The sequence below is a fragment of the Apodemus sylvaticus genome, chromosome 7 (assembly GCF_947179515.1).
Source record: "Apodemus sylvaticus chromosome 7, mApoSyl1.1, whole genome shotgun sequence".
NCBI classification, from domain to species: Eukaryota; Metazoa; Chordata; class Mammalia; order Rodentia; family Muridae; genus Apodemus; species Apodemus sylvaticus.
In genome coordinates this window covers 90131182-90157014 of record NC_067478.1, presented here as the reverse complement: position 1 = coordinate 90157014, position 25833 = coordinate 90131182, and the positions used below count along the sequence as shown (strand labels likewise).

The 25833-nt window shown below is 37.1% G+C and overlaps 1 protein-coding gene across 1 annotated transcript; it reads left to right on the top strand.

Moving 5' to 3' along the window:
• Positions 1 to 7625: 7625 nt before the first annotated feature.
• LOC127689981 (olfactory receptor 1537-like) lies at positions 7626 to 8570 on the top strand. The gene has a single exon (XM_052189552.1). The coding sequence runs from the start codon at positions 7626 to 7628 to the stop codon at positions 8568 to 8570; it is 945 nt and encodes a 314-aa protein (XP_052045512.1).
• The last annotated feature ends 17263 nt before the right edge of the window (positions 8571 to 25833 follow it).

Here is a 25833-nt window from a genome sequence, read left to right as displayed (position 1 = left end):
TGACCCACCATGGATAAAAGCCAGTCTTCAATAGCAATAAAAACAAGAGAAAGCCCATATCATGTAGAACTCAACAACTATCTACCCAATGGTAACTTGGTCAGGGAGGAATTAAAGAAAGGAATTAAAGAAGTTTTAGAACTCAATGAAAATGAAGACACAACATATTCCAACTTATGGGATACAATGAAAGTAGTGCTAAGAGGAAAACTCATAGCCCTGAGTGCCTCCATAAAGAAACGGGAGAGATCATATACTATCAGCTTAAGAGCTCATCGGAAAGCTCTAGAACATAAAGAAGCAAATACACACAAGAGGAATAGATAGCAGGAAATAATCCAATTCAGTCCTGAAATCAACCAAGTAGAAACAAAGAGAACTATATAAAGAATCAACAAAATTAGGAGCTGGTCCTTTGAGAAAATCAAAAAGATAGATAACCCCTTAGCAAGAATAACCAGTGGGCACAGAGACAGTATCTAAATTAACAAAATCAGGAATGAAAAGGGAGGCATAACAACAGAAACTGAGAAAATTCAAAAAATGATCAGATCCTACTACAAAAGTCTATACTCAACAACACTGGTAAACCTGAATGAAATGGATGATTTTCTAGACAGATGCCAGGTACCAAAGTTAAATCAGGATCAGATAAACCAGGAAAACAACCTCCAAACCCCCAAATAATGAGAAGCAGCCATTAGAAGTTTCTCAATCCAGAAAGTTCTGATTTTAGTGTAAAATTCAACCAGACCTTCAAAGAAGATCTAATACCAACACTTCTCAAATTATTCCATAATATATAAACAGAAGTATCACTACCCAATTCTTTCTAAGAAAGCCATAGTTACACTAATACCTAAACCACAAAAAGACACAACAAAGAAAGAGAAGTACAGACCAGTTTCCTTTATGAGTATTGATGCAAAAATAATCAATAAAATACTTGCAAAATGAATCTAAGAACACATCCAAATAATCATCCACCATAATCAAGTTGGCTTCACCCAGGAATTCATGGATGGTTCAATTTACAGAAATCCATAAATGTACTCTACTATATAAACAAACTCAAAGGAAAAATAAACACATGATCATCTCATTAGATGCTGAAACCCCTTTTGATAAAATACAAAAATACAAGACCCCATTATCTTAAAAATATTGGAGAGAAAAAGAATTCAAGGTTCATATCTAAATATAATAAAAGCAATATACACCAAATCAATAGCCAACATCAAACTAAATGGAGATAAACTCAAAGCTTTCCCATTAAAATCAGGGGAAAATTCAGGTCTGACCATTCTCTCCCTATATATTCAATATAGTACTTTAAGTTCTAGTCAGAGCAATTAGACAACAAAAGGAGTTCAAAGGAATACAAATTTTGAGGGAGGAAATCAAGACATCAGTATTTCCAGATGATATGATAGTACACACCACAATCTCAAGAACTTTACCAGAGAGCATATATACCTGTCCAGCAAAGTGGCTGGACATAAAATTAACTCTAATAAATCAGTGTCTTCCTCTATTTAAAGTATAAAATGGTTAAGATTGAAATTAGGGAAACAACACCTTTCACAAGTCACAAATAATATAAAATGTCTTGATGTCACTCTAACTGAGCAAGTGAAAGATCTGCACAACAAAAACTTCAAGTCACTGAAGAAACAAATAGATGACCTCAGAAATTGAAAGATTCCAATGCTCATGGATTGGAAGGATTAATATAGTAAAAATGGCCATCTTACCAATAGCAATCTATAGATTCAATGCAATCCCCATCAAAATTTCAACTCAGTTCTTCACAGTATTGGAAAGAGCAATTCCAAAATTCATTTGGACTGGCAAAAAACCCAAGAGAGCAAAAAACGTTTCTCAACAATAAAAGAATTCCTGAGGAAATCACCATCCCAGACCTCCAGCTATCCTACAGAGTAATAGTGATAAAAACTGCTTGGTATTGGTATAGAAACAGGCAAGTAGATCAATGGAATAGAATTAAAGGTCTACAGAACCATATTGGGGTGTTATGCCACATGGTTGGAACTTGACATTGGCCAAGGACAGGGATTCATTAGGGCATAATAGGGAAGTTGGTTACAGAAGAAATTTTTATCCTAGAGTGAAGTGCTCAGAGTGAACTTGACATTGATCAAGGTGAACTTCTCCTAACCTTTGTTGAGTAGGGAATACTGTGATAGTCAGGATGCTGCTCCACCTAGGGTGGAGTGCTCAGGGTGAAGGTGAAGTTCATTGTTCCTCCAGGTCTACAAATTCCTGAATTAAGCAGGTGACCCACCCAGCTGCCTGAGCAGTGGAGGCAAGAACCTCCAGAGACTTTTCCAGAACTCAGTCTGGAGTCTGGGGGGAGGGGCTTGGCCTGCCTTTTTATCTTGGAAGAGATGCATTAAAGGTTGAGACTTGAATCAGAAGTCATGTCTGTCGCCACGTGTTTTCTCTTGCCACCCTGTTCCTATTCCCATCTCTCCTTGCAGGGAATCTGCCATTAGAATGTAGCTACAGAGCCCTACATAAAGGCCCAGAAATTAACCCATACACCTATGGCCACTTGATCTTTGACAAAGGAGGTAAAACAATCCAGTTGGAAGAAAAGATAGCATTTTCAAAAAATGGAGTTGTTTCAACTGCCTGTGTACATGTAGAAGAAGGTAAATTGATCAATTCTTATCTCCTTGTATAAAGCTTAAGTACAAGTGAATCAAGGGACACCACATAAAACGAGATATGCTGAATCGAATAGGAGAAAAAGGTGGAAGAGAAACAAGTATTTGGGCACAGGGGAATACTTCCTGAAGAGAACACAATGATTTATGCTTTAAGATCAACAATTGACAAATGGGGCCACATGAAATTGCAAAGATTTTGTAAGGCAAAAGACACAGCAACCCACAGTTTGGGAAAATATATTTACCAAGCCTGTATCTGATAGAAGGATAATATCCAAAATATACAAAGAATTCTAGAAGGTAGATACTAGAGAATGAAATAATCTTATTCAAAAATGGAGTACAGAGATAAGTAGAGAGTTCTCAACTGAAGAATCTTAAATGGCTGAGAATCACTTAAAGAAATGTTCAAAGTCATTAGTGGTCAGAGAATTACAAATCAAAATGACCCTCTTCTACTTCACAACAATCAGAATGACTAAGACCTGAAACATTGGTGTCAACAGATGTTGGGGAGGATATAGAGAAAGAGGAACACTCTTCCATTACTGGTGGAACTGCAAGATACTAAAACCATTTAGGAAATCAGTTTGTTGGCTCCTGAGAAAATTGGAAATAAGTCTACATGAAGACCTAGCTATACCACTACTGAGTGTATACCCAAAAACATATAGTAAGAACACATGCAAAAATAAGCAGCCTTAATTTTTAATTAATTTTTAAAAAATTTTTATACTCCATATTTTATCCCCCCTCTCTACCTTCAGATTGTTCCACATACCATATCTCCTCCCCATGTCCTCTCCCCACACCCTAACCCACCTGAACTCTAAACTCCCTGGAGCCTCCAAGTTGAGCTCGGAAATGCTGAAAGAAGCTGAGGAGAAAGGCAACTCTATAGGAGGGCCAGCAGCCTCAATTAACCTAGACCCCTGAGATCACTCAAACATTGGGGCACCAAACAGGCACATACACCAGCTGACATGAGGCCCCCAACACACATACAGTAGAGGACTGTGGGTCTGTGTTCATTCAGAGATGATGCAATTAACCCTAAATAGTCTGAAGATGGAAACAACCCGGAATGGATTGAAGAATGGATACAGAGACCATAGTATGTTTGTACAATGGAGTATTACTCAGCTATTAAAAAAATTACTTCATGAAATCCACAGGCAAATTGCTGGAATTAGAAAATATCATGCTGATTGAAGGAACCCAGACACAAAAGAACACACAAGGTGGATATTAGCCCAAAAGCTCACAATGCCTATGCTACAACCCACAGAATATATGGAACTAAGGAGGAAGGAAGACCAGAGTACGGATGCTTCAGTCCTGCATTGAGGGAAGGACAGAATGATTATGGGAGGTGGAGAGAGAAAGTGGAGAAAGGACCTGAGAGAGAGAGGAGGGGAAGGAAATAAGGGGGCAGTATCAGAAATTGGAGATCTGTGAGAGAGGTACAGAGGGCCAGGAAATGGCACAAAAATATGTAGCAGGGGGGCGATGAAGAACTGGGAATAGCCACTGGACTGTCCCAGACATCAAGGAAACATGAGGCTCCCAGGACCCAATGGAGATAACATTAGAGGAATGTGCAGAGAATGGAGAGATAGAACCTATAGAGACCATCTCCAATAGATAGGCATGGCACCTAGTCAAGTGATTGGGCTACTCAGAAAATTACCGATCACAAAATTTTTAAAGCAGAAATATTCCTGTCCAAGGGAAGAACAGGAGGAAAAAATGGAACAAAGACTGAAGGAAGGGCCAACTATGGACTACCCACCCAGGGATCCATTATGTCTGCAGACACCAAACCTAACACTGTTGCTATGGTTAAGAGGTGGTTGCTGAGAGGATCTAGGTGTGGTACCCACTTGGGAAGTCTGGGCAGCAACTGACGAATACAGATGTGGATGCTTATAGCCAACCATCACACTGAGCTCAGGGAACCTGGTGAAGTAGCTGGCAGAAGGCCTGGAGGAGCAGAGGTGGGATTACAACCCAATTGGAAGAACAACATAGAGTGGTCTGACCTCCCAGGTCTCTTAAACACTAGACCTCCAACCAAAGTGTCTACCTGGAGCGATCCATGGCTCCAGATAAATATGTAGCAGAGGATAGCCTTGCCTGACAGCAATGGGAGGAGAGGCCCTTGTTCCCTGGGAGAGGTTTGATGCCCCAACATAGAGAGATGCTAGAGCTGTGGGGCAGGAGAGGATGGCAAGGGAGTACCCTCATACAGGCTATGGGGAGGGAGGATGCCAGATGTTGTTTGGCAGGTCCATGGAGGGGTAACCAGGAAGTGGGAGATCAATTAAGATGTAAAGGAATGGGATGATCAATAAAACAAATAAAAATTTTTCACACCTGAAGTGTGATAAATTTCTAGTTTTATGTCCAAAAAAAACCCCAAAAACCAAAAAGCACCTATTTTATGAATGCATGCCTGTTTTCTGAAATTCTTTTCTATGAAAATAAGCATCAAAGATATTTTCAATTCCTTTAGAACACCAAAGTGCTCTATTTTGTTGAATGATATAAATTTTAATTTTTATGTTATATGCTCTGTATTAACTTACATGTTTAATCTTTTAATCTTTACAGAATAATAAGTAAAGGACATGTTATAAGACCCCTAATTTAGTCTTACAAAATGGTTTGATGGTTTAAGATTTTAGATTTTTTTGTTTTCTGAGTATTTAGTCCTGATAGAACACACCTGATTCTGTAGTCACAATGGTGCACTCATCCTTTTCATGTAGAACATATATTGTTCTCCTGAGTTTCTTAAATTGGGAACAAACCAAAGCAGTTTTGATACTTGGAGAAACTGGTTACACCACTAGAGTCTCTGTTATGAACCCAGATCTTAAGAAATAGAAAGAATCTCACATCCACTCACACCTGCTAGATCAGAATAATCATTTCATACAACTTTTCAGTGATATACATAGTCAAAACCTTTATTAGGAGCTGAAAGTTTAGACATGTCATGGAATTAATTGAAAAATAACTAGACAATTGGGACTTAGCACTGATAATTGCTTATTTTCTTATTAGCATATCTTTAGAATAACAAGAGTCCTCAGGGAAAGTTTTCTGACACACAGCATCTGAAGTAGTTAAACTCAGGTTAGAGCTTTTCAACTGCTCAGTTGACCATGTATTTGAAATTGAATCTGCAGAGGCACAAAATCCTAGAAGACTTAGCACTCATAGTTGCTTATTTTCTTATTAGCATATCTTTAGAATAACAAGAGTCCTCAGGGAAAGTTTCCTGACATACAACATCTGAAGCAGTTAAACTCAGGATAGAGCTTCTCAACTGCTTAGTTGATTATGTATTTGAAATTGAATCTGCAGAGGCACAAAATCCTAGAAGATGACTGGAGATGAAGAACAGGTTCTAAGGTACTGTAGTCATTGTAGAACAACTTGGTCTTCTCAATCCTTACTGTGGAATTCTGGATGTCTGCTTCTTTCAATTTCAGGATTAGTACCATTGGCAAGCAACAATTAAAACGATATTTTGATTAAAAAACAATAACTTAGTATGTTTGTCTCACATACTCAAATGTGTTATTTAGGACTATAAGCAACCCTCAGATTGAGAAAAGATGATTGCCAATCCAACATCTGATATGCAATATATACAAAGAACTCAAGAAGTTAGACACCAGAGAACCAAATAACACTACTAAAAAAATGGGGTTTTAGTAGAATTTAAAATTCTTTGTTTACAGAGTTAAACAAAGAATTCTCGAATGTCTAAGAAGCATCTAAAAAATGTTGAACATCCTTTGTCATAAGATAAATGCAATTCAAAATAACCCTGAGATTCTGCCTCACACCAGTCAGAATGGCTAAGATTAAAAAATTCAGGTGACAGCAGATGCTGGCAAGGATGGGGAGAAAGAGAAACACTCCTCCATTGTTGGTAGGAATGCAAACTGGTACAACCACTCTGGAAACCAGTCTGACAGATTCTCAGAAAACTGGACACAATTTAAAGCAATAGAGGATAATTATTATACTTTCCCTTAATTAATGTGTTTCAACATTGTAACCCTTCTTAGTTCTCAACATCTAAATAGAAAAGGAAGAACTGAGTTGATTCTCTTTCTCTAATTTTAATATGTAGGAATATCCAATTTTCCATTTAAGAGAAGGTTAATACAACCTAGCAAAACAAAATCGTATTGTAGACTTTCTGAGAGAAAAGATGCTAGTAATAGTTATTCCCTTACAATGCAAATGATAAAAAAATGCATTAGCAAATAATGGAGTGAATGAGCACTTTGTCTTTATGGCCCTGCTAAGTAAACCCAACTTACTGACTATGTTCTGTTAAAGAATTGGTGCCTCTTCCAAGTAGCACCATGTATCTAGTACTTAATCCTAGTGGCAACATGTGTCCAGCATATAATCCTGGTAGCACCATGTGAAAAGTACTTAATCCAAGTAGCATCATGTGTCCAGGGCATCATACAATGAATGCCATGAATATCAATTAATTTTCAAATTTTGGTATTTAAAGATGTCATGTATCATAAGAATTTTTAAAAAATGGGGATTTCTGAAACTAAAAGGTCTGGAGATCCTCTAGTGAAATTAGATTTTCCACAATCATTCACTGTTTTTAGGGAAAGCTTACTTCCTCAACACAGTCATGCAATTTGTCTCACTAATATACACTAAATCTTAATTTTGAGTATTTTTTATGAAGCACAATCTTAATCTTAAGTATATCTTTGAAAATAATAATAAATACATTTTATTTATCTAAGATGATCCAGTTAAGGTAATTATATATGTGACAAATGTGTACTAAAGTAGGAATAATTTATACAGATATGTTGTATACATGGGAAAGAATAATAAACTCTAACAGGCTTATGATTATTTTTCTGTTGCAGGATCAGAATGGAGGATATGACATCAGGAAACCACTGCACAGTGACTGAGTTCTTCTTGGCTGGGCTCTCAGAGAAGCCAGAACTCCAGCTGCCCCTCTTCCTCCTCTTCCTTGGAATCTATTTGATCACTGTGGCAGGGAACCTGGGCATGATCACACTGATCGGACTCAGTTCCAACCTGCACACACCCATGTACTTTTTCTTGAGCAGTCTGTCTTTCATTGACTTCTGTCAATCAACTGTTGTTACCCCTAAAATGCTGGTGAGCTTTGTGAAAGAGAAGAATCCCATCTCCTACCCAGAATGCATGGCTCAGTTCTACTTCTTTACCACATTTGGCATTGCAGAGTGCTACACATTAGCTGTAATGGCATATGACCGCTATGTAGCCATCTGTAACCCCCTGCTTTACAATGTAATCATGTCCTGTCAGATGCACTCTTCTCTGGTTTCAGTGGTATATATTTTTGCTGTGTTCTGTGCCTCAGTGAACACAGGCTACATGAGTAGGGTTCAGTTCTGCAAATTAGATGTTATCAATCACTATTTCTGTGATATCCTTCCCCTCTTGAAGCTTTCATGCTCTGATACCTATATCAACGAAATGTTGATTCTGTTTTTTGGTACACTGAATGTCTTTGTTCCAGTGTTGACCATTGTTACTTCCTACATCTCCATTATTGCCAGCATACTGCACATTCGCTCCACTGATGGCAGGTTCAAAGCCTTCAGTACTTGCAGTTCCCACATCTCTGCTGTTGTTGTCTTCTTTGGATCTATAGCATTCATGTATCTACAACCATCTTCAGTCAGCTTCATGGATCAAGGGAAAGTGTCATCTGTGTTTTATACAATTATTGTACCCATGCTGAACCCCTTGATCTACAGCCTGAGAAATAAGGATGTCAGTGTTGCACTGAAGAAAATACTTGAAAGAAAGAAATCATGTTAGAAGAAGTACCATAAAGATTATTTCTTAAAGCAAAGTTATCCAAAGTACATAGATTGACTTGATACTATTTATTATACCTCACTTGTCATTATTATTACTTCTTGCTAGGACCCTCTGGTAAGTTTTAATATTATAAATTCTAACTTTGAATTTCAAGTACTTAGAATGGTGTATGTTTCTGAGAATCAATAATGCAAACAAATAGTAAGGATAACATGAATTTTTAATACCCATAGTTAATACTCCATCATGTTATGTATAGTTTTCTTCATATTTGATACTACTTTAAAATGATAAACTTCATTTTTATTTACAAAAAAGGATTCTTTTACATTCATTTTCTATTTTTGAGATTTTTATATGTGAGTGCTGTAATTATACTATTTGCCCCATCTCTCTCCAGCACCTCTAGTATGCTACCTATTCTCCCTCGACATATGGAAAGTCTGATTCTGTTCTAAGCAATCATTAATTTTCCATATCTATTCATCTAGGAATTGAATACCTGAGATTTTCCTGTTTTATATCGTTATGTCATGTGGTATTATTTTTGGCTCTATTTTAAAAAATGTATTGTTGAGATTTACAGTGACTTTTTCTTTTCATTCATAGGAGTTACAATATTACCATAGCATTACTTGTATTCTTGTTATTAGAATATACTTTTATTCCCTTCCAATGTATCCCCCAAACTTTAAGCAGAGAATAATGTAGGTGTATGAATTGAGGCTCTTATCCCACCATCAGCTGTTCCTTCTTTTAAAATGAGTTATAGATTTCTGTAATTGTCTCCATCTACTGTAAAAAGTTACATTTATCTATAGGCGATGCTATAAGTACTAACTGTGCCTTTAGAGATTATACTAGTTTGAGCAGTTGTGACGATTAGATTCTCTTTTTGAAACATAGGTGTTTCTGTTTATAGAATCAGGCATGAATTTCCCCTATTGATTGGGATTTCAGAACTATTTAGGTAATTGTTTATTGCCACAATGTAAGTAGCACTATTGCATTTTTATAGATAGCTTGACTTGCTGGTTATTGCTGTAAACCATGGGTGTGTCACAGGTAGATACAACCGTTTTCTACTGTTAGTAATTTAGATTGCACATTTCTATCTTACCAAAGCTAGTCCCCAGAAAGTAGTTTTCTAGGTCAAATCCAGGTCTTTTCTTCAAGTTCTATGTCATAATTTCATGTATCTTCATCAATAGTGATTTACTTTCAGTTTCTATGGAACAAGTAAGGGCAATAGTAAAAGGACATAATATCTTGTTCTCTCTGTGTGTGTATGTGTGTTTGCATAAACATAGAATTGTATAATTTCTGATGGCTTTTTCAAACATCAATATTGTATTTTTCCCTCTTCCCTACTCCTCACTCTACATTGATTCCCCATCCCCCTCTGTGAGCAAACAGCCTGCAATTATTTCTATTTCTCTCTTCATAACACCTGTACCCTCATATCCCCCCTCTATAGTAGACACCCACCACCACCATCTCCTTTTATTTATCTGGTTTATACATTAAAAAGAGCATGTGGTGTTTGTTTTTCTGTCTCTGAGTAAACTCAATATTTTCTAGTTCCATCTAATTGCATGAAAATTTCAAAATCATATTTTTCTTTACAGCTAAATAGAATTCCTCTGTGTTTTCATTATCAGCTCATCATTTGAAATTCATTTAGGTTTATTCAATATCTTAACTATTGTAAACAAAAAGGCATGAACATGGCTGAACAGTAAACTCTGGTGTAAAATATCAAGTCATTTAGTCGTAGGCAAAAGAATAGAATTGCACGATCATATGATAAATTATTCACTTATTTATGTATTTATTTATTTATTTTCTTGTTTTCTTATTTACTTTCCTAGTTACTTATTTAACTCTTTAGAGTCAGGAAATTGGAGGGGAGGATCAGGTGAAGGGGAATGGGATGAGGGTTTTCAGTGGGGTAACGTGGAAAGGGGTTAACATTTGAAATGTAAATAAAGCAAATATCTAATAAGTAAAAGAAAGTATCTGATTAAAAGCTTCAGTAATAAAAAATAAAATGATACAAATTTGGTTGCAATACAGATCCTATATTCATACAAATACACCTACAAAACGTTGGCATTCAATAAGCAAATGCCTTTTAGATTGGAATGCATGTTTTTATTATGTTAATGTGATTTTCTAGATCTAACAGTATTCTTGCTATTTGTTAAACAATTTGTTTATTCAATAAAGTTTTCCATTTTCTAAAGCTCAGATGCATCTAGCCTCTTTGAGCATGCAATGAAGGAAACATTGTTTGCTTTTAGTTAAAAGAATGTGGGGTGAATAAAGGTGAGTGCATGGATTTCACTGCACCAGATCTTTGGCTGCAGGCCTGATGCAGTCTTTCCAGAGCAGCTGGTCTCATTTCCCCTTCTATACACTGTCCTACCAAGTCAGTTTCTGTAGACTAGTGTCCACCTATTTGCAGACTCTACCCTCCTGGTACATCCATCACTTTATCTTAACCATTATAATATAAAAATTATTTTTGCTTGATTTCTCTTATAGCTATCACTTTATACAAAACAGCCCAATGGAGATCCAGCACTCACACATGCTTCGGAAACCTGGGTTGCAGGTCAGACTTGGGTACCACTGGTACCTAAATGACTATCTCCTTTGTGTCATGGTACCCTTTACTCTCTACCACCTTCTTTTCTGTGGTTCCTGATAATTAAATTCTATGGAACATCAATAAATAAAAAGTATATTATAAAATTTATAATAATAATTAAATTACTCAGAAAAGAATTCTATTTGATTTTGAGAACACCAAATTGTCCTTCATTTTCTTATAAGAAATAGTATTTTTTTAAAAAAAAGAACAAAACATCACAATTAACACTGATACTATGTAAATATCCAAATTTGCAATTAAACAAGCATTTATTTCTCCCACAAAAAAAATTTCAGGTAAAATTTTGCATAATATCATGTAAATTATAGTGAAATAATTAAAAGATAGCAAAGAATCGTTTGTTGAATGCACAGAAGTTATCTTCATGTGCTCTGCCTATCCTGTTTTCAAAATGTGTTGGGCTCTCATTTTATATTAATTTGTTTTTATTTTTAATAACACACCATAATTTATATATTAATAATTATATATGTCTATATTATATATTTATATATCATTGGATTTGTTTGTATCTTTTCCATCCATGAACCATAGGTTGATGGTAGAATGCCCTTATGCTCAGATTCATGGACATCATGAATAATAAGGATTATGATAAGTTAGTGAGGTCCAAACTTATGCAGTGTGCATTTTAACACATGGCGTATTATTTGAGTCCCCCAGAGTCCTATCACCGAAAACTCTGTACAGATACAACCACATCATTTATTCATCTTCCATTTATCTGAAGTTGTACACAAATTAATTATGAAATAGAAAAGAAGCTGTAAATATTAATAATTGACTAATAGAAAAATAATCCTATTAGTTTTCAAGCCCTGCAAAGATGAATGAGTGAATGTATAAATATAAATAAATAAATAAATAAATAAATAAATAAATAAATAAATAAATAAATAAAATCCAAATATAACAAAACAGGTCTACTGGCTAGTCAGGATATTATGCTTAATAACATGGTGTTTTTTGTTTTGTCACCTGGAATATAGTGTATTTTATACACACACACACACACACATGTTCACACACACACACACATACACATGCACACATACACACACACACATATATAATGTATATATACATATATAACATATATAAGAATATGTGCCACAATTATTTTGAGGTCATTATACTTAGAATTATATTCTACTCATGCTATGAAAGATTCCATAAATTTACAGTCAGAACCATAACTTGACATTTTTACATATTTTCAACTTTTCAAATGCTTGAATATCAAGAAAAATTGAGGCCTTCGAGTTTCTGACTGCATCTGGAGACCATCCTCTGCCACAGGGCTCAATATCCAGGTGGATCAGGGAGATAGCTAGCCTCCCAGAAGTGTGGACAGGCCTGAGAGTCCAGGTAGGACCACCCCTGCAGCTCAGAGGAACTCTCTGGTACCCAGAGGACACAAGAACCCAGGGAAGCCTGGGACAGGAGTCTTCCAATTTCCTTCTATGCCCAGAGTTGATAATCGGCCACAGAGCTACATATACAAATGCCTCTATAAGAGAAATGGACTCTCAAGAATGCCTACACATGAGTGCACAGGAAAGACCACCACTTCTCTTCAAATTCCTGGCCCAAGATGGAGCTACTCAGAGCCATCAGGACACAGGATTAGCTGGGGACAGGATCCATTTGGCTTCTGTCTGCACACCTGAGCTGACCCTGTAACACAGCTCTCCATACCTAAATTGTTCCCAGAGAGTGCTGGTCTCCCAGGAGTACTGATTCAAAGGTTTGCAGGACAGATAATCCACAGTCGGATAGAGCAAGGCCAGCTAACACAAGAAATAAGCTGATGGCAAAAGGCAAAAGCTTAAAAATTATAAACAGAAACCAAGGCAACATGGCATCATCTGAATGCAGTTCTCCCACAACAGCAAGCACTCCTTATGACAACACACCGAAAAAAAAGCAAGACTTGGATTTAAAATCACATCTCAAGATGCTGAGAGAGGACTTCAAAAAGGACATAAATAACTCACTTAAAGAAATACAGGGGAAAACATAGGATCCCATTACAGATGTTTCTGAGCCACCATATGGATGCTGGAAATTGAACTCAGGACCTCTGGAAGAGCACTCAGTGCTGTTAACAACTGAACCATCTATCTCCTTGTACTAAGCTCAACTCCAAATGGATCAAGGAACTCTACATAAAGCCAGGCATTCTGAAGCTAATAGAAAAGAAACTGGTGAAGACCCTTGAGGATATCGGTACAGGGGGAAAGTTCCTGAACAGAACACCAAGATACGCTTGATCTTAGCGTATGCTCTAAGATCAAGAATTGACAAATGGGACCTAATAAAATTACAAAGTTTCTGTAAGGCAAAGGACACCATCAAAAGGACAAATCAGAAACCAACAAATTGGGAAAAGATCTTCACCAACCCTACATCAGATAGAGGGCTAATATCTAATATATACAAAGAACTCAAGAAATTAGACCCCAGAAAGCCAAATAACCCTATTAAAAATGGGGTGCAGCTGGGCAGTGGTGGCACTCACCTGTAATCCCAGCACTCTGGGAGGCAGAGGCAGGCGGATTTTTGAGTTCAAGCCCAGCCTGGTCTACAGAGTGAGTTCCAGGACAGCCAGGGCTATACAGAGAAACCCTGTCTCAAAAAAACCAAAACCAAAAAACCAAAAAAAAATGGGGTACAGAGCTAAACAAAGAATTTTCACCTGAAGAATTACAGATTGCTGAGAAGTGTCTTAAAAATGTTCAACTTCATTAGTGGGTGGATGGGAGAGCAGGGGGAGGGAAGGGGGCTTATTTGACTTTTGGGGAGTGGGGGGCCTGAAAAGGGGAAATCATTTGAAATGTAAATAAAAATATATCAAATAAAAAACTATTCCATTTGGAAATATAAGATTTTTTCTGATAAATATACAAGGTTTTAAAATATTTAATGTAGAAAGAGTGGAATATTCACAAAGATTGCAGTGTTTGTGGCAGAATACCTTAGCAAGTCTTAAAATGATTTCTGTGTGACAGATGAGATATTATTTTAGGTTACATCCTTTGAAAATATATGAGTCAGCTATAGAGGGAAGGAGCTAAATGAGTTAAAGTCTGTGTGTGAGAGCTGTGAGGGGTGTGTGTGTGTGTGTGTGTGTGTGTGTGTGTGTGTTAGATGAAACTTTGTTAGATTTGAATCCCAGTTTTGTAAGTTCCAGGCAAGAAATGAGAAGACTGACAGTGATCACTTCTTTCATAGAAGTCTAGACAGAGTATAGGGGTTCCCAAAATAGATGGGGCAGTAAGATAGAGCAAATAGGGGCTGGAGAGATGGTTCAGCGGGTAGGAGCACTGACTGCTCTTCCAAAGGTCATGAGTTCAAATCCCAGCATCCACATGGTGGCTCACAACCATCCGTAAGGAAATCTGACTCCCTCTTCTGGCATCTAAAGATAGCTACAGTGTACTTACATATAATAAATAAATATTTAAAAAAAAAGATAGAGCAAATAGATGCAGGAATAGCAATATGGACAAAACAAAAGCCAAGATAGAATGATAGCGACAGCATCCTTGGAAGGCAGAAGGCACTCAATCCTGTGACCCCAGACTTTCCACTATGCCTGGCTTAATGATGTTTCTATTCTGCCTATGGAATTGATGTTCAGGGATTTTAGTTTGCATTCTCTTTCTTCTGTTTTGTTTCTGGCTTTGTTATTGGAATATGTATCCATCTTTGCCTTTATGCAAATGGATGTTTTCTGGTAAAAACTCAACAATGACAAAGATGTTTATTTTGACAAAATTATATCCACTGAAGAACTATGTATACCATAAATTAAATTTGTATTTTTCCACTGTGAAAAAAAAAAAAACAAAATGGTATCTCTTAGGTATTCTCATGGGTACTATAATCATAATAGATAAATTCTGACTAGCACTGAAAGCAAGTACCATTTTCAGATTTATTGCTTTTATCTTTGTGCCTCAGGTGATTATCAAGACTCTACAACAGGTTTTGGAAATAAATGGATCAGTGAATGGGTGGGCTAGAGAAGACATGTATGCTATACGAACAACTTAATGTGCAGTTATCATATATACTCATAAAATCAGAATGACAATGGAAACTGGGAGAGTAAAAATTCCACTGAATCCTCAGATGAACATGAGTATTCCACTGAGAATTGAACTGCAAAGCATTCATTTTATATTCATTCAATTCCAAATATTTCCCTATCCTTATATTCTGCAGGAGAGTGGGTGTAAAGATAATCAGCTACGTCCAGCTAAGATGGTAAAATAGAAACTGCCTTTGCACTATGCAGGAATGGGGAATCTTTGTGAGATATAACTGTCTATATTGGACAGAGATAGACAAAAGACAATAAGTATTAAAAATTTATGCAGTGACAAACAGGAAGTGTGAAAAATATAGAAAAAGAAGGAAAACAGAAAGATGTCACAATAAAAAGAAGTATTGTGAAGGAAAACTGCTTTATAAAATGCTGCACTCATACCTGATCCAATTCCTTACACCCTAATTAGTCAGACCTTGTAGACATAAGAGAAAACAGAGGCCTGTTATTATTGTAATTTTGAATAGCCGCTGAATCTCTAACTAGAGAAATTAAAAAAAAAAAAACATGAAAATGGAAGAAGATAAAACTACCCAGGAGAAAATCATCCCAGGGTAGCTATAGATGTATAAATTATAATAGAATTGAAGTACTGAAAATTTGTAGTCTCATTTGCTACCTTTATTGCGATATTTACTCTCAACTACTTTATTCAGAATCTCAATGGAATTATACTTTTAACAGTGGCTGTGTGTCTAGGGATATTCGAGTCGAACAGCATGACTACATTGAATAAAATACAGATACACCCATATTATACACCATTCATCTGAAATAATTAGGTTAAAGTTATTTGAAGAAGAAAGCACCCTTATTGGAAAGCAATTTCTAATTAAGTGGTATAATAAATAACAACTCAGAGAAAAATTTGACTAAACAGGATACTCCAAACTCTCCTGGGAACAATGAGGAAAGAAGAAAGGTGACTCAAGAGAGGGTAGCACACTGACACACAGACTGAGAAAGGGAGAACAGGCAGTTTGAACACAGGAGTTCTACAGAGGTAGATTGAAGATACAACAAGCTAGACACAGGTGAAGACAGAACCGGCCATATATTGAAAAGGAGACAGGTTAGAACAGAGTGCTAGATAGTTTGAGGACAAATGTAAAAATTCAATGGGAAGTAAAAGAAGCCAGTTTGAATCAGTGAAAGAAGGCAGGCTGAATAGCGAGTCTGGAGAGGAGTTTTCAGGCAGGTATCTGAGTTAAACCCAGTAGCCAGAGTTCAGAAAGATCTAGAAAGTGTGAATTTATTTAACAATGAGTCTCAGAGATCAAAATTTTCTAGTTCTAGATAAGAATAATTTCAGTCTACAATCTTGCAGGGCTAGGCCTAGATTAGAAGTTGGAGGCAGGAAGGAAAGAAGCCCCACGGCCATATTTGCTGCCTGCCGGGGACGGAAAAGGATCACTAGGTACTGTACCACCCTGAGCTTTAGATTTCTGGTGGTGGAAACCGCCAGGGGTCTGCCTGCACTCAGGAACTGAGCAAGTAGGCTGGTTTTGTCTGCCAGTCCGCCAGGCTTGGAGCCCGTGTCCTGCCCAGGGAGCTTGGAAGGGGAGAAGCCCCGCAGCCATATTTGCTGCCTGCCTGGGACAGAAAAAGATCACTAGGTACTGTGTCACCCTGAGCTTTAGATTTCTGGTGGTGCAAACTTCCAGGGGTCTGCCGGCACTCAGGAACTAAGCACATAGGCGGTTCATCTTCAAGCCAGTCCATCGCAGGAGCTGTGTCCTATGTGAGAATCAACAGAGGGAGTGACCCCTACCACAACATCTTTGCTCCATAATAGAGCACACAGAGAACATGTGGTTGACCTTGACAACCTAAGTATAACATTGCTTGAGGTAAGACAGAGAAGGGCTCCAAAGGCACAAAAGAGGAAGGGAGCATATCAATAATCTGTGCCAGAAGAAACCCAGTCATCCAGTGTTGCAGAGATAACCTTAAAAATCCACAGTAGGTTGAAGCACCAGCCAGTGACAATAAGACCATCTAACACCTGGGAGAACCAGATGGCTAAAGGCAAGCGTAGGAACGTTACTAACAAAAACCAAGGCTTTATGGCAGCATCTGAACCCAATTCTCCAACATTAGCAAGTCCTAGATACCCCAACACACCAGAAAAACAAGATTTGGATTTAAAATCACTGGTCATGATGTTGGTACAGTAACACATAAAGGACATACTTAAAGAAATTCAGGATAAAATGGATAAAAAATTAGAAGCCCTTACAAGGGAAACACAAAAATCATTGAAAGAAATTCAGGAGAATACAAAAGCCAATAAGGAGGAAATGCAAAAATCACTTAAAGAAATACATGAGAACCTTGATCAACAGGCAGAAATCATGAAAGAGGAAACACAAAGATCTCTTAAAGAATTAGAGGAAAACACAAACAAGCAAATGACAGAACTGAGCAAAAACTTCCAGGATCTAAAAACAGAAGTAGAAACAACTAAGAAAGCACAAAGGGAGACAACTTTGGAGATAGAAAACCTTGGGAAGAAATCAGGGACCATAGATGCAAATATCAACAACAGAATGCAAGATATAGAAGAAAGAATCTCAGATGCCGAAGATACCATAGAAACCATGGACTCAAAAGTAAAAGAAAATGTAAAATGCAAAAAGTTTGTAACCCAAAATATCCAAGAAATCCAGGACACAATGAGAAAGCCAAATCTAAGGATTATAGGCATTGATGAGAGTGAAGATTTACAACTTAAAGGGCCAGCAAATATCTTCAACAAAATTATGGAAGAAAACTTCCCTAACCTAAAGAGAGAGATGCCCATGAATATACAAGAAGCCTACAGAACTCCAAACAGACTGGACCAGAACAGAAATACATCCCGTCACATAGTAATCAAAACGCCAAATGTACTAAACAAAGAAAGAATACTTAGGGCAGTAAGAGAAAAAGGGCAAGTGACATATAAAGGAAGACCTATCAGAATTACACCAGATTTCTCACCAGAGATCATGAGAGCTAGAAGATCCTGGGCAGATCTCATGCAGATTCTAAGAGAACACAAATGCCAGCCAAGATTACTATACACAGCAAAACTCTCAATTACTATAGATGGAGAAACCAAGATATTCCATGACAAAACCAAATTTACACAATATGTTTCTACAAACCCAGCCCTACAAAGGATAATAGGGGGAAAATACCATTACAACGAAGGAAACTATACCCTGGAAAGAACAGGATATTGAGCTTCTTTCATCAAACCCCAAGAAGATAACCATACACATATAAAATTAAAATCAAAAATGATAGGAAGCAATAACCACTACTCCTTGATATCTCTTAACATCAATGGACTCAATTCCCCAATAAAAAGACATAGACTAACAGACTGGTTATGTAAACAGGATCCTACATTTTGCTGCATACAGGAAACACACCTCAGTGTCAAAGACAAAAACTACCTTAGAGTAAAAGGCTGGAAGACAATTCTACAAGCAAATGGTCCCAGGAAACAAGCCGGAGTTGCCATTCTAATTTCAGATAAAATTGACTTCCAACCTAATGTCATCAAAAGAGACATGGAAGGTCACTACTTGCTGGTCAAAGAAAAAATCCAATAAGAAGAACTCTCAATCTTGAACATATATGCCCCAAACACAAGGGCACCCTCATTCATAAGAGAAACTTTACTAAAGCTCAAAGTACACATTGCACCTAACACAATAATTGTGGGTGACTTCAACACTCCACTCTCACCAATGGACCGATCAGGAAAACAGAAACTAAACAGGGAGACAATGAAACTAATTGAAGCTTTGAACCAATTGGAGTTAACAGATATATATATAGAACTTTTCATCCCAAAGCAAAAGAATATACCTTTTTCTCAGCACCTCATGGTACCTTCTTTAAAACAGATCATATAGTTGGTCACAAGACAGACCTCAGCAAATATAAGAAGACTGAAATAATCCCATGCCTCCTATCAGATCACTATGGAGTAAAAGTGGTCTTTAGTAACAGTAAAAACAACAGAAAGCACACATACACATGGAAACTGAACAATACTCTATTCAATGATACCTTGGTCAACGAAGAAATAAAGAAAGAAATCAATGATTTCTTAGAATTTAATGAAAATGAAGGCACAACATACACAAATCTATGGGACACAATGAAAGCAGTGCTAAGAGGAAAACTCATAGCTTTGAGTGCCTCCAAAAAGAAATTCAAGAGAGCATACACTTGAAGATTAACAGAACAACGGAAATCCCTGGAACAAGAAGAAGCTAATTCACCCAGGCGGAGAAAAGACAGGAAATGATCAAACTCAGGGCTGAAATCAATCAAGTAGAAACCAAGAGAACCATACAAAGAATCAACAAGACCAAAAGCTGGTTCTTTGAAAAAATCAACTAGATAGATAAACCCTTAGCCATACTAACCAAAGGGCACAGAGAAGGCATCCAAATTAGCAAAATTAGAAATTAAAATGGAGATATTACAACAGAAACCGAGGAAATTCAAAAAAATCATCAGACCCTAATACAAAACCCTGTACTCAACACAACTGGAGAATCTGGAGGAAATGGATATTTTCTTAGACAGATACCAATTACCAAAATTAAACCAGGATCAAATAGACCATTTAAACAAATCCATAACCCCTAAAGAAATAGAAGGGGTCATAGATAGCCTTCCGACCAAAAAAGCACAGGACCAGATGGCTTCAGTGCAGAATTCTATCAGACCTTCAAAGAAGACTTAACACCAATACTCTTCAAACATTTCCACCAAATAGAAACAGAACGAACACTACCCAACTCCTTCTTCGAAGCCACTATTACACTGATACCAAAACCACACAAAGATCCAACTAAGAAAGAGAATTTCAGGCCAATTTCCCTTATGAATATCAATGCAAAAATACTAAATAAAATTCTTGCCCACCAAATCCAAAAACACATCAAAACGATCATCCACCATGTTCAAGTAGGTTTCATCCCAGGGCTGCAGGGATGGTTCAATATAAGGAAATCCATAAATGCTATCCACTACATAAACAAACTCAAAGAAAAAAACCACATGATCATTTCATTAGATGCTGAAAAAGCATTTGACAAAATTCAGCATCCTTTCATGCTAAAAGTCTTGGAAAGGATAGGAATAAAAGGCCCATATCTACACATAGTAAAAGCAATATACAGCAAACCGGTAGCCAACATCAAACTAAATGGAGAGAAACTTGAAGCAATCCCACTAAAATCAGGGACTAGACAAGGCTAGTCTCTCCATATCTTTTCAATATAGTTCTTGAAGTCCTAGCTAGAGCAATTAGACAACATAAGAAAGTCAAAGGGATTCAAATTGGAAAGGAAGAAGTCAAACTATCACTATTTGCAGATGATATGATCGTATACTTAAGTGACCCCAAAAACTCTACTAAGAGAACTCCTATAGCTGATAAACAACTTCAGCAAAGTGGCTGGCTACAAAATCAATGCAAGCAAATCAGTAGCCTTTATATATTCAAAGGATAAGCAGACTGAGAAAGAAATTAGGGAAATGACCCCCTTCACAATAGCTACAAACAGCATAAAGTATCTTGGGGTGACTCTAACCAAACAAGTGAAAGACCTATATGACAAGAACTTCAGATCTCTGAAGAAGGAAATCGAAGAAGATCTCAGAAAATGGAAAAATCTTCCATGCTCGTGGATTGGCAGGATTAATATAGTTGAAATGGCCATCTTGCCAAAGGCAATCTACATATTCAATGCTATCCCCATAAAAATCCAAACCCAGTTCTTCATAGAGCTAGTAAGAGCAATTCTCAAATTCATCTGGAATAACAAAAAACCCAGGATAGCTAAAACTATTCTCAACAGTAAAAGAACTTCAGGGGATTCAGTATGCCAGACTTTAAACTCTACTACAGAGCAATAATGATAAAAACTGCATGGTATTGGTACAATATCAGGCAAGCGGATCAATGGAATAGGATTGAAGTCCCAGAAATGAACCAACGCACCTATGGTCACTTGGTCTTCGACAAAGGAGCTGAAAGCATCCAGTGGAAAAAAGATAGTCTTTTCAACAAATGGTGCTGGTCAATTGGAGGTCAACATGCAGAAGAATGTGCATCGATCCATTCTTATCTCCTTGTACCAAGCTCAACTCCAAATGGATCAAGGACCTCCACATAAAACCTGACACACTGAAACTAATCGAAAAGAAACTGGGGAAGACCCTGGAGGAAATGGGCACACGGGAAAAGTTCTAATAAGTGGATATTAGCCTAGAAACTTTGAAATACCCAGGACATAATCCGCAAATTAAATGATGTCCAAAAAGAATGGAGGAGTGGCCCCTGGTTCTGGAAAGACTCAGTGCAAGAGTATAGGGGAATTCCAGAACAGGGAAATGGGAAGGGGTGGATGGAAGAACAGGGGGACGGAAGAGGGCTTATGGGACTTGTGGGGAGTGGGGACCCAGAAAAGGGGAAATCATTTGAAATGTAAATAGAAATATATCAATAAAAAAAAGTTGGAGGCAGTATGCCTTAGATGCAACAATGACTTATAACACATAAAATTACTTTCACATATGAGCATGTTATTTGAAAGTTTTAAAAGCGGGGCAAGAACATCAATAGCCTCCTGAATGTGAAGAGGAACATTCCATTTGATACTGGTAAAAATATCAAATTAGAAAAATAAATCTGCATTGAGGGGGAACCAGAACAATTGTTGGAAATGGAAGGAGAAAATGGAAGGAGAAATGAGGAGAAAATAAGGGTGGCAGAATCAGAATCTGAAAGAGATTTGAGAGAGGTAAAAATGGTCAGCAAATCGAATAAAAGTAGGTAGCAGGGAGGATCAGGAATTGGTGATAGCCACCGGTGTGTCACAGACACCAGAGTAATGTGAGGGTCACAGAACACAATGGGATTAACTTTAGACAAAATGCACAGAGAAGGGGGAGACAGAACCTGTGGAGAATACCTCAGTAGATCGGAACAGCTTTTGACCAAGGAAAGCAGCCACCACTCATCTCAAAGTTTTTTTTTTTTTTAAAACCCAGTAATACCCTTGTCCAAATGAAGTACAAGGATATAAAATGGCACAAAGACCGAAGGAAGGGCCAACCTGGTAACGGACCAACATGGAGATTATATCATGTCTGCAGACACCAAATCCAACACTGTTGCTGTGGCCAAGAGGCACTTGTGGTGAAGAACCAAGTGTGGCAGTAGCTAATCTACAGTGGATATGTGGATATGGAAAAAAGCTCTCATTCACTGTGGATGGAATTGCAAACAGATGCAGCTGCTTTCAAACTCACTATTGTGATTTAAAGAAGTAAATAGGAATGGAAATTCATATGTAACTGAGTAAATAAACCAATAAACAAATAAAAAATGAAACTGAGGTTTCAAATTTCAACAGCAGGAATAATCGAGAATGAAAAGAAAACTAATCTACAGAGGATATGTGGATATAGAAAAGAACTCTCCTCATACAGATCTTTCACTTGTTTGGTTAAAGTCACAACAAGGTACTTTATATGGTTTGTGACTATTGTGAAGGGTGTTTTTTTTTCCCCTAATTTCATTATCAGCCTGTTTATCCTTTGAGTATAGGAAGGCTAATCATTTGTTTGAGTCAATTATATATCCAGCCACTTTGCTGAAGATTTTATCAGCTGTAGGAGTTCTCTGGTGGAGGTTTTTGGGTATCTTAAGAATACTATCATATTGTCTGCAGCTAGTGATAATTTGAATTCTTCCAATAGTACAAAACGCAACCAAGAAATTGGGAAAAGGTCTTTTCCAATGCTCCATCTGACAGAGGGGTAATATCCAATATATACAAAGAGTTCAAGAAGTTAGATTCCAGAAAAACAAATTACCCTATTTAAAAATGGGGTACAGAGCTAAACAAAGAATTTTCACCTGAGGAATATTGAAAGGCTGAAAAGCATCTAAAAATGGTCAATATCCTTAGTCATTAGGAAAATGCAAATAAAAACAACCCTGAGATTTCACCTCACATGAGTCAGAATGGCTGAAATCAAAAGCTCAGGAGACAGCAGGTGCTAGCGAGGATGTGGAGAAAGAGGAACACATCTCCACGCTGGTGAGATTGCAAGCTGTAGGACCACTCTGGAAATAAGTTTGGTGGTTCCTCAGAAAATTGGGCATAATACTACCAGAGGACCCTTCTATACTAGTCCTGGGCATATACCTGAAGGATTCCCCAGCATGTAATAAAAACACATGCTTTACTGTGTTTATAGCAGCCCTATTTATAATAACCAGAATCTGTAAAGAGCCCAGATACCCTTCAATGGAGGAATGGATACAGTAAAATGTGGGGTATTTACACAATGGAATACTACTCAGCTATTAAAAACAATGAATTCATGAAACTCTTATGCAAATGGATGGAACTGGAAAATATCATCCTGAGTGAGGTAACCCAATCATAAAAGAACACACATGGTATGCACTCACTAATAAGTGGATATTAGCCCAGAAATTGGAATACCCAAGACACAATTCACAGATCAAAAGAAGCTCAAGAAGAAGGAAGAACAAAGTATGGATATTTGGTCCTTCTTAGAAGGGGGAACAAAATGCCTCCAGAAGGAGTTACAGAGACAAAGTGTGGAGCTGAGTCTGAGGGAAAGACTATCCAGAGACTAACCCACCTAGGGATCCATCCCATATACAGTTACAAAACCCAGACGCTATTATCAATGCACACAAGTGCTTGCTGACTGGAGCCAGATCTAGCTGTCACCTGAATGGCTCTGCTACTGCATGACAAATACAAAGGGGAACACTCTTACCCAGCCATTGAACTGAGTACAGGGTCCCCAATGGAGGAGTTAGAGAAAGGACCCAAGGAGCTGAAGGCATTTGCAGAGCCATAGGAGGAAAACCAATAAGAGCCACCCATTTCTCTTAGAGCTTTCAGAGTCAAAACCATCAACCAAAGAGGACACATGGAATTACCCATGGCTCCAGACGCATAGGCAGCAGAGGATGGCCTTGTTGGACATCAAAGGAAGAAGAGGCTCTTGGTCCTGGAAAGGCTCAATGCCACAGTGTAGGAGAATACCAGGACAGGGAAGAGGGAGAGAGTTGTTTGGAGAACAGGAGGAGGAGAGGTGGCTTATGGGATTTTGGGGGGGAGACCAGGAAAAGGGGCAATATTTGAAATGTAAATAAAGAATAAATCTAATAAAAATAATATTTAAAAAAGGAACTCTCATTTACTATAGATGAAATTGCAAACTGGTGTAGCTGCTTTGGAACTCAGTGTGGTGAGTTAAATAAGTAATTAGGAAAGGAAACACATATGTAAATAAATAAATAAATAAACAAACAAACAAATTTTGTACCATAGGGTCCTGCAAATCAACTCTTTGGCATGTGACCAAAGAACTTGATTTGGACAATAACTACCATGAGTTCTTCCTTCCCAACCAATAGGGAAACTTCATGCCTAGTTCTAAACACAGAGTCATTTCTGTGTTTCTGTTGAGAATATGAAACCTAGAAGAGACTCTAATAGTGACAACTAACAAACTAGTATAATCTCTAATTGCATACTTAGTATCTATTGTGTCATCCACAGAAATGTAACTCTCTTTACATCAGATGAAGACAATTTCAGAACTCCATAACTGTCTAAATAGAGGCACAACTAATGGTGGCATAATGGCCACAATTCATCCATCTATAATACAACCTTCCTGCTTAAAGCTCAGAGAATATTTTGGAAAAGAATAAAAGAATATTTTAATAAGCAGAGTACAAAGAAGGCTGTGTTAGTCTTGTAATTTTGAAGCATGACAAGAAAGAGGGATTGTATACCTAAACAGTATAGTTATCTAAAAACAAAGCAAAAATGTTACCATATAAAATAACAATGTACAACAGAAAAATCACAGGGACTACATTACTAGATGGAGAAAGAACAAAATTAATGATAACTGAGAACAGTAACAGACCTCTTATGGATATGTATGAGTGAAAGGTAAAGAGGATATTAATTTCAAAGAGAGCAGGGGAATCATGGGAGTGTATTGTAGAGAGATGAGGGAAATGATGAAATTACAGCCATTACATATAAAGTTGTCTAAAATGAAATGAAAATTATCTTTTGTCACACTTAAAAATGTTTATCACTTTAAAAGTAGTTTTATGAAATGTGCAGTATATATCTATGATGGACTATCAAATATGGCCATAAATAGCCATGTCTTGTTTGCTACTTATTTACATTTCTGATTCTGAGAAGATATGAGATATTGGGTGCTTAACAGTTAAAGCTAAAATTTGCAATACTAAATCATAGGAAACATTCCTACCAACTGACTAATAACAATGTAAGTTAGAATAAAATATATATTATCAATTCAACATTGGTTTTTTTTAAACACTTCAGTGTAATAAATAATGATCACACAATTTCTGC

Excerpts from the sequence above, each read along its gene's own strand:
- LOC127689981 (XM_052189552.1), top strand. The coding sequence starts at position 7,626 with ATGGAGGATATGACATCAGGAAACCACTGCACAGTGACTGAGTTCTTC.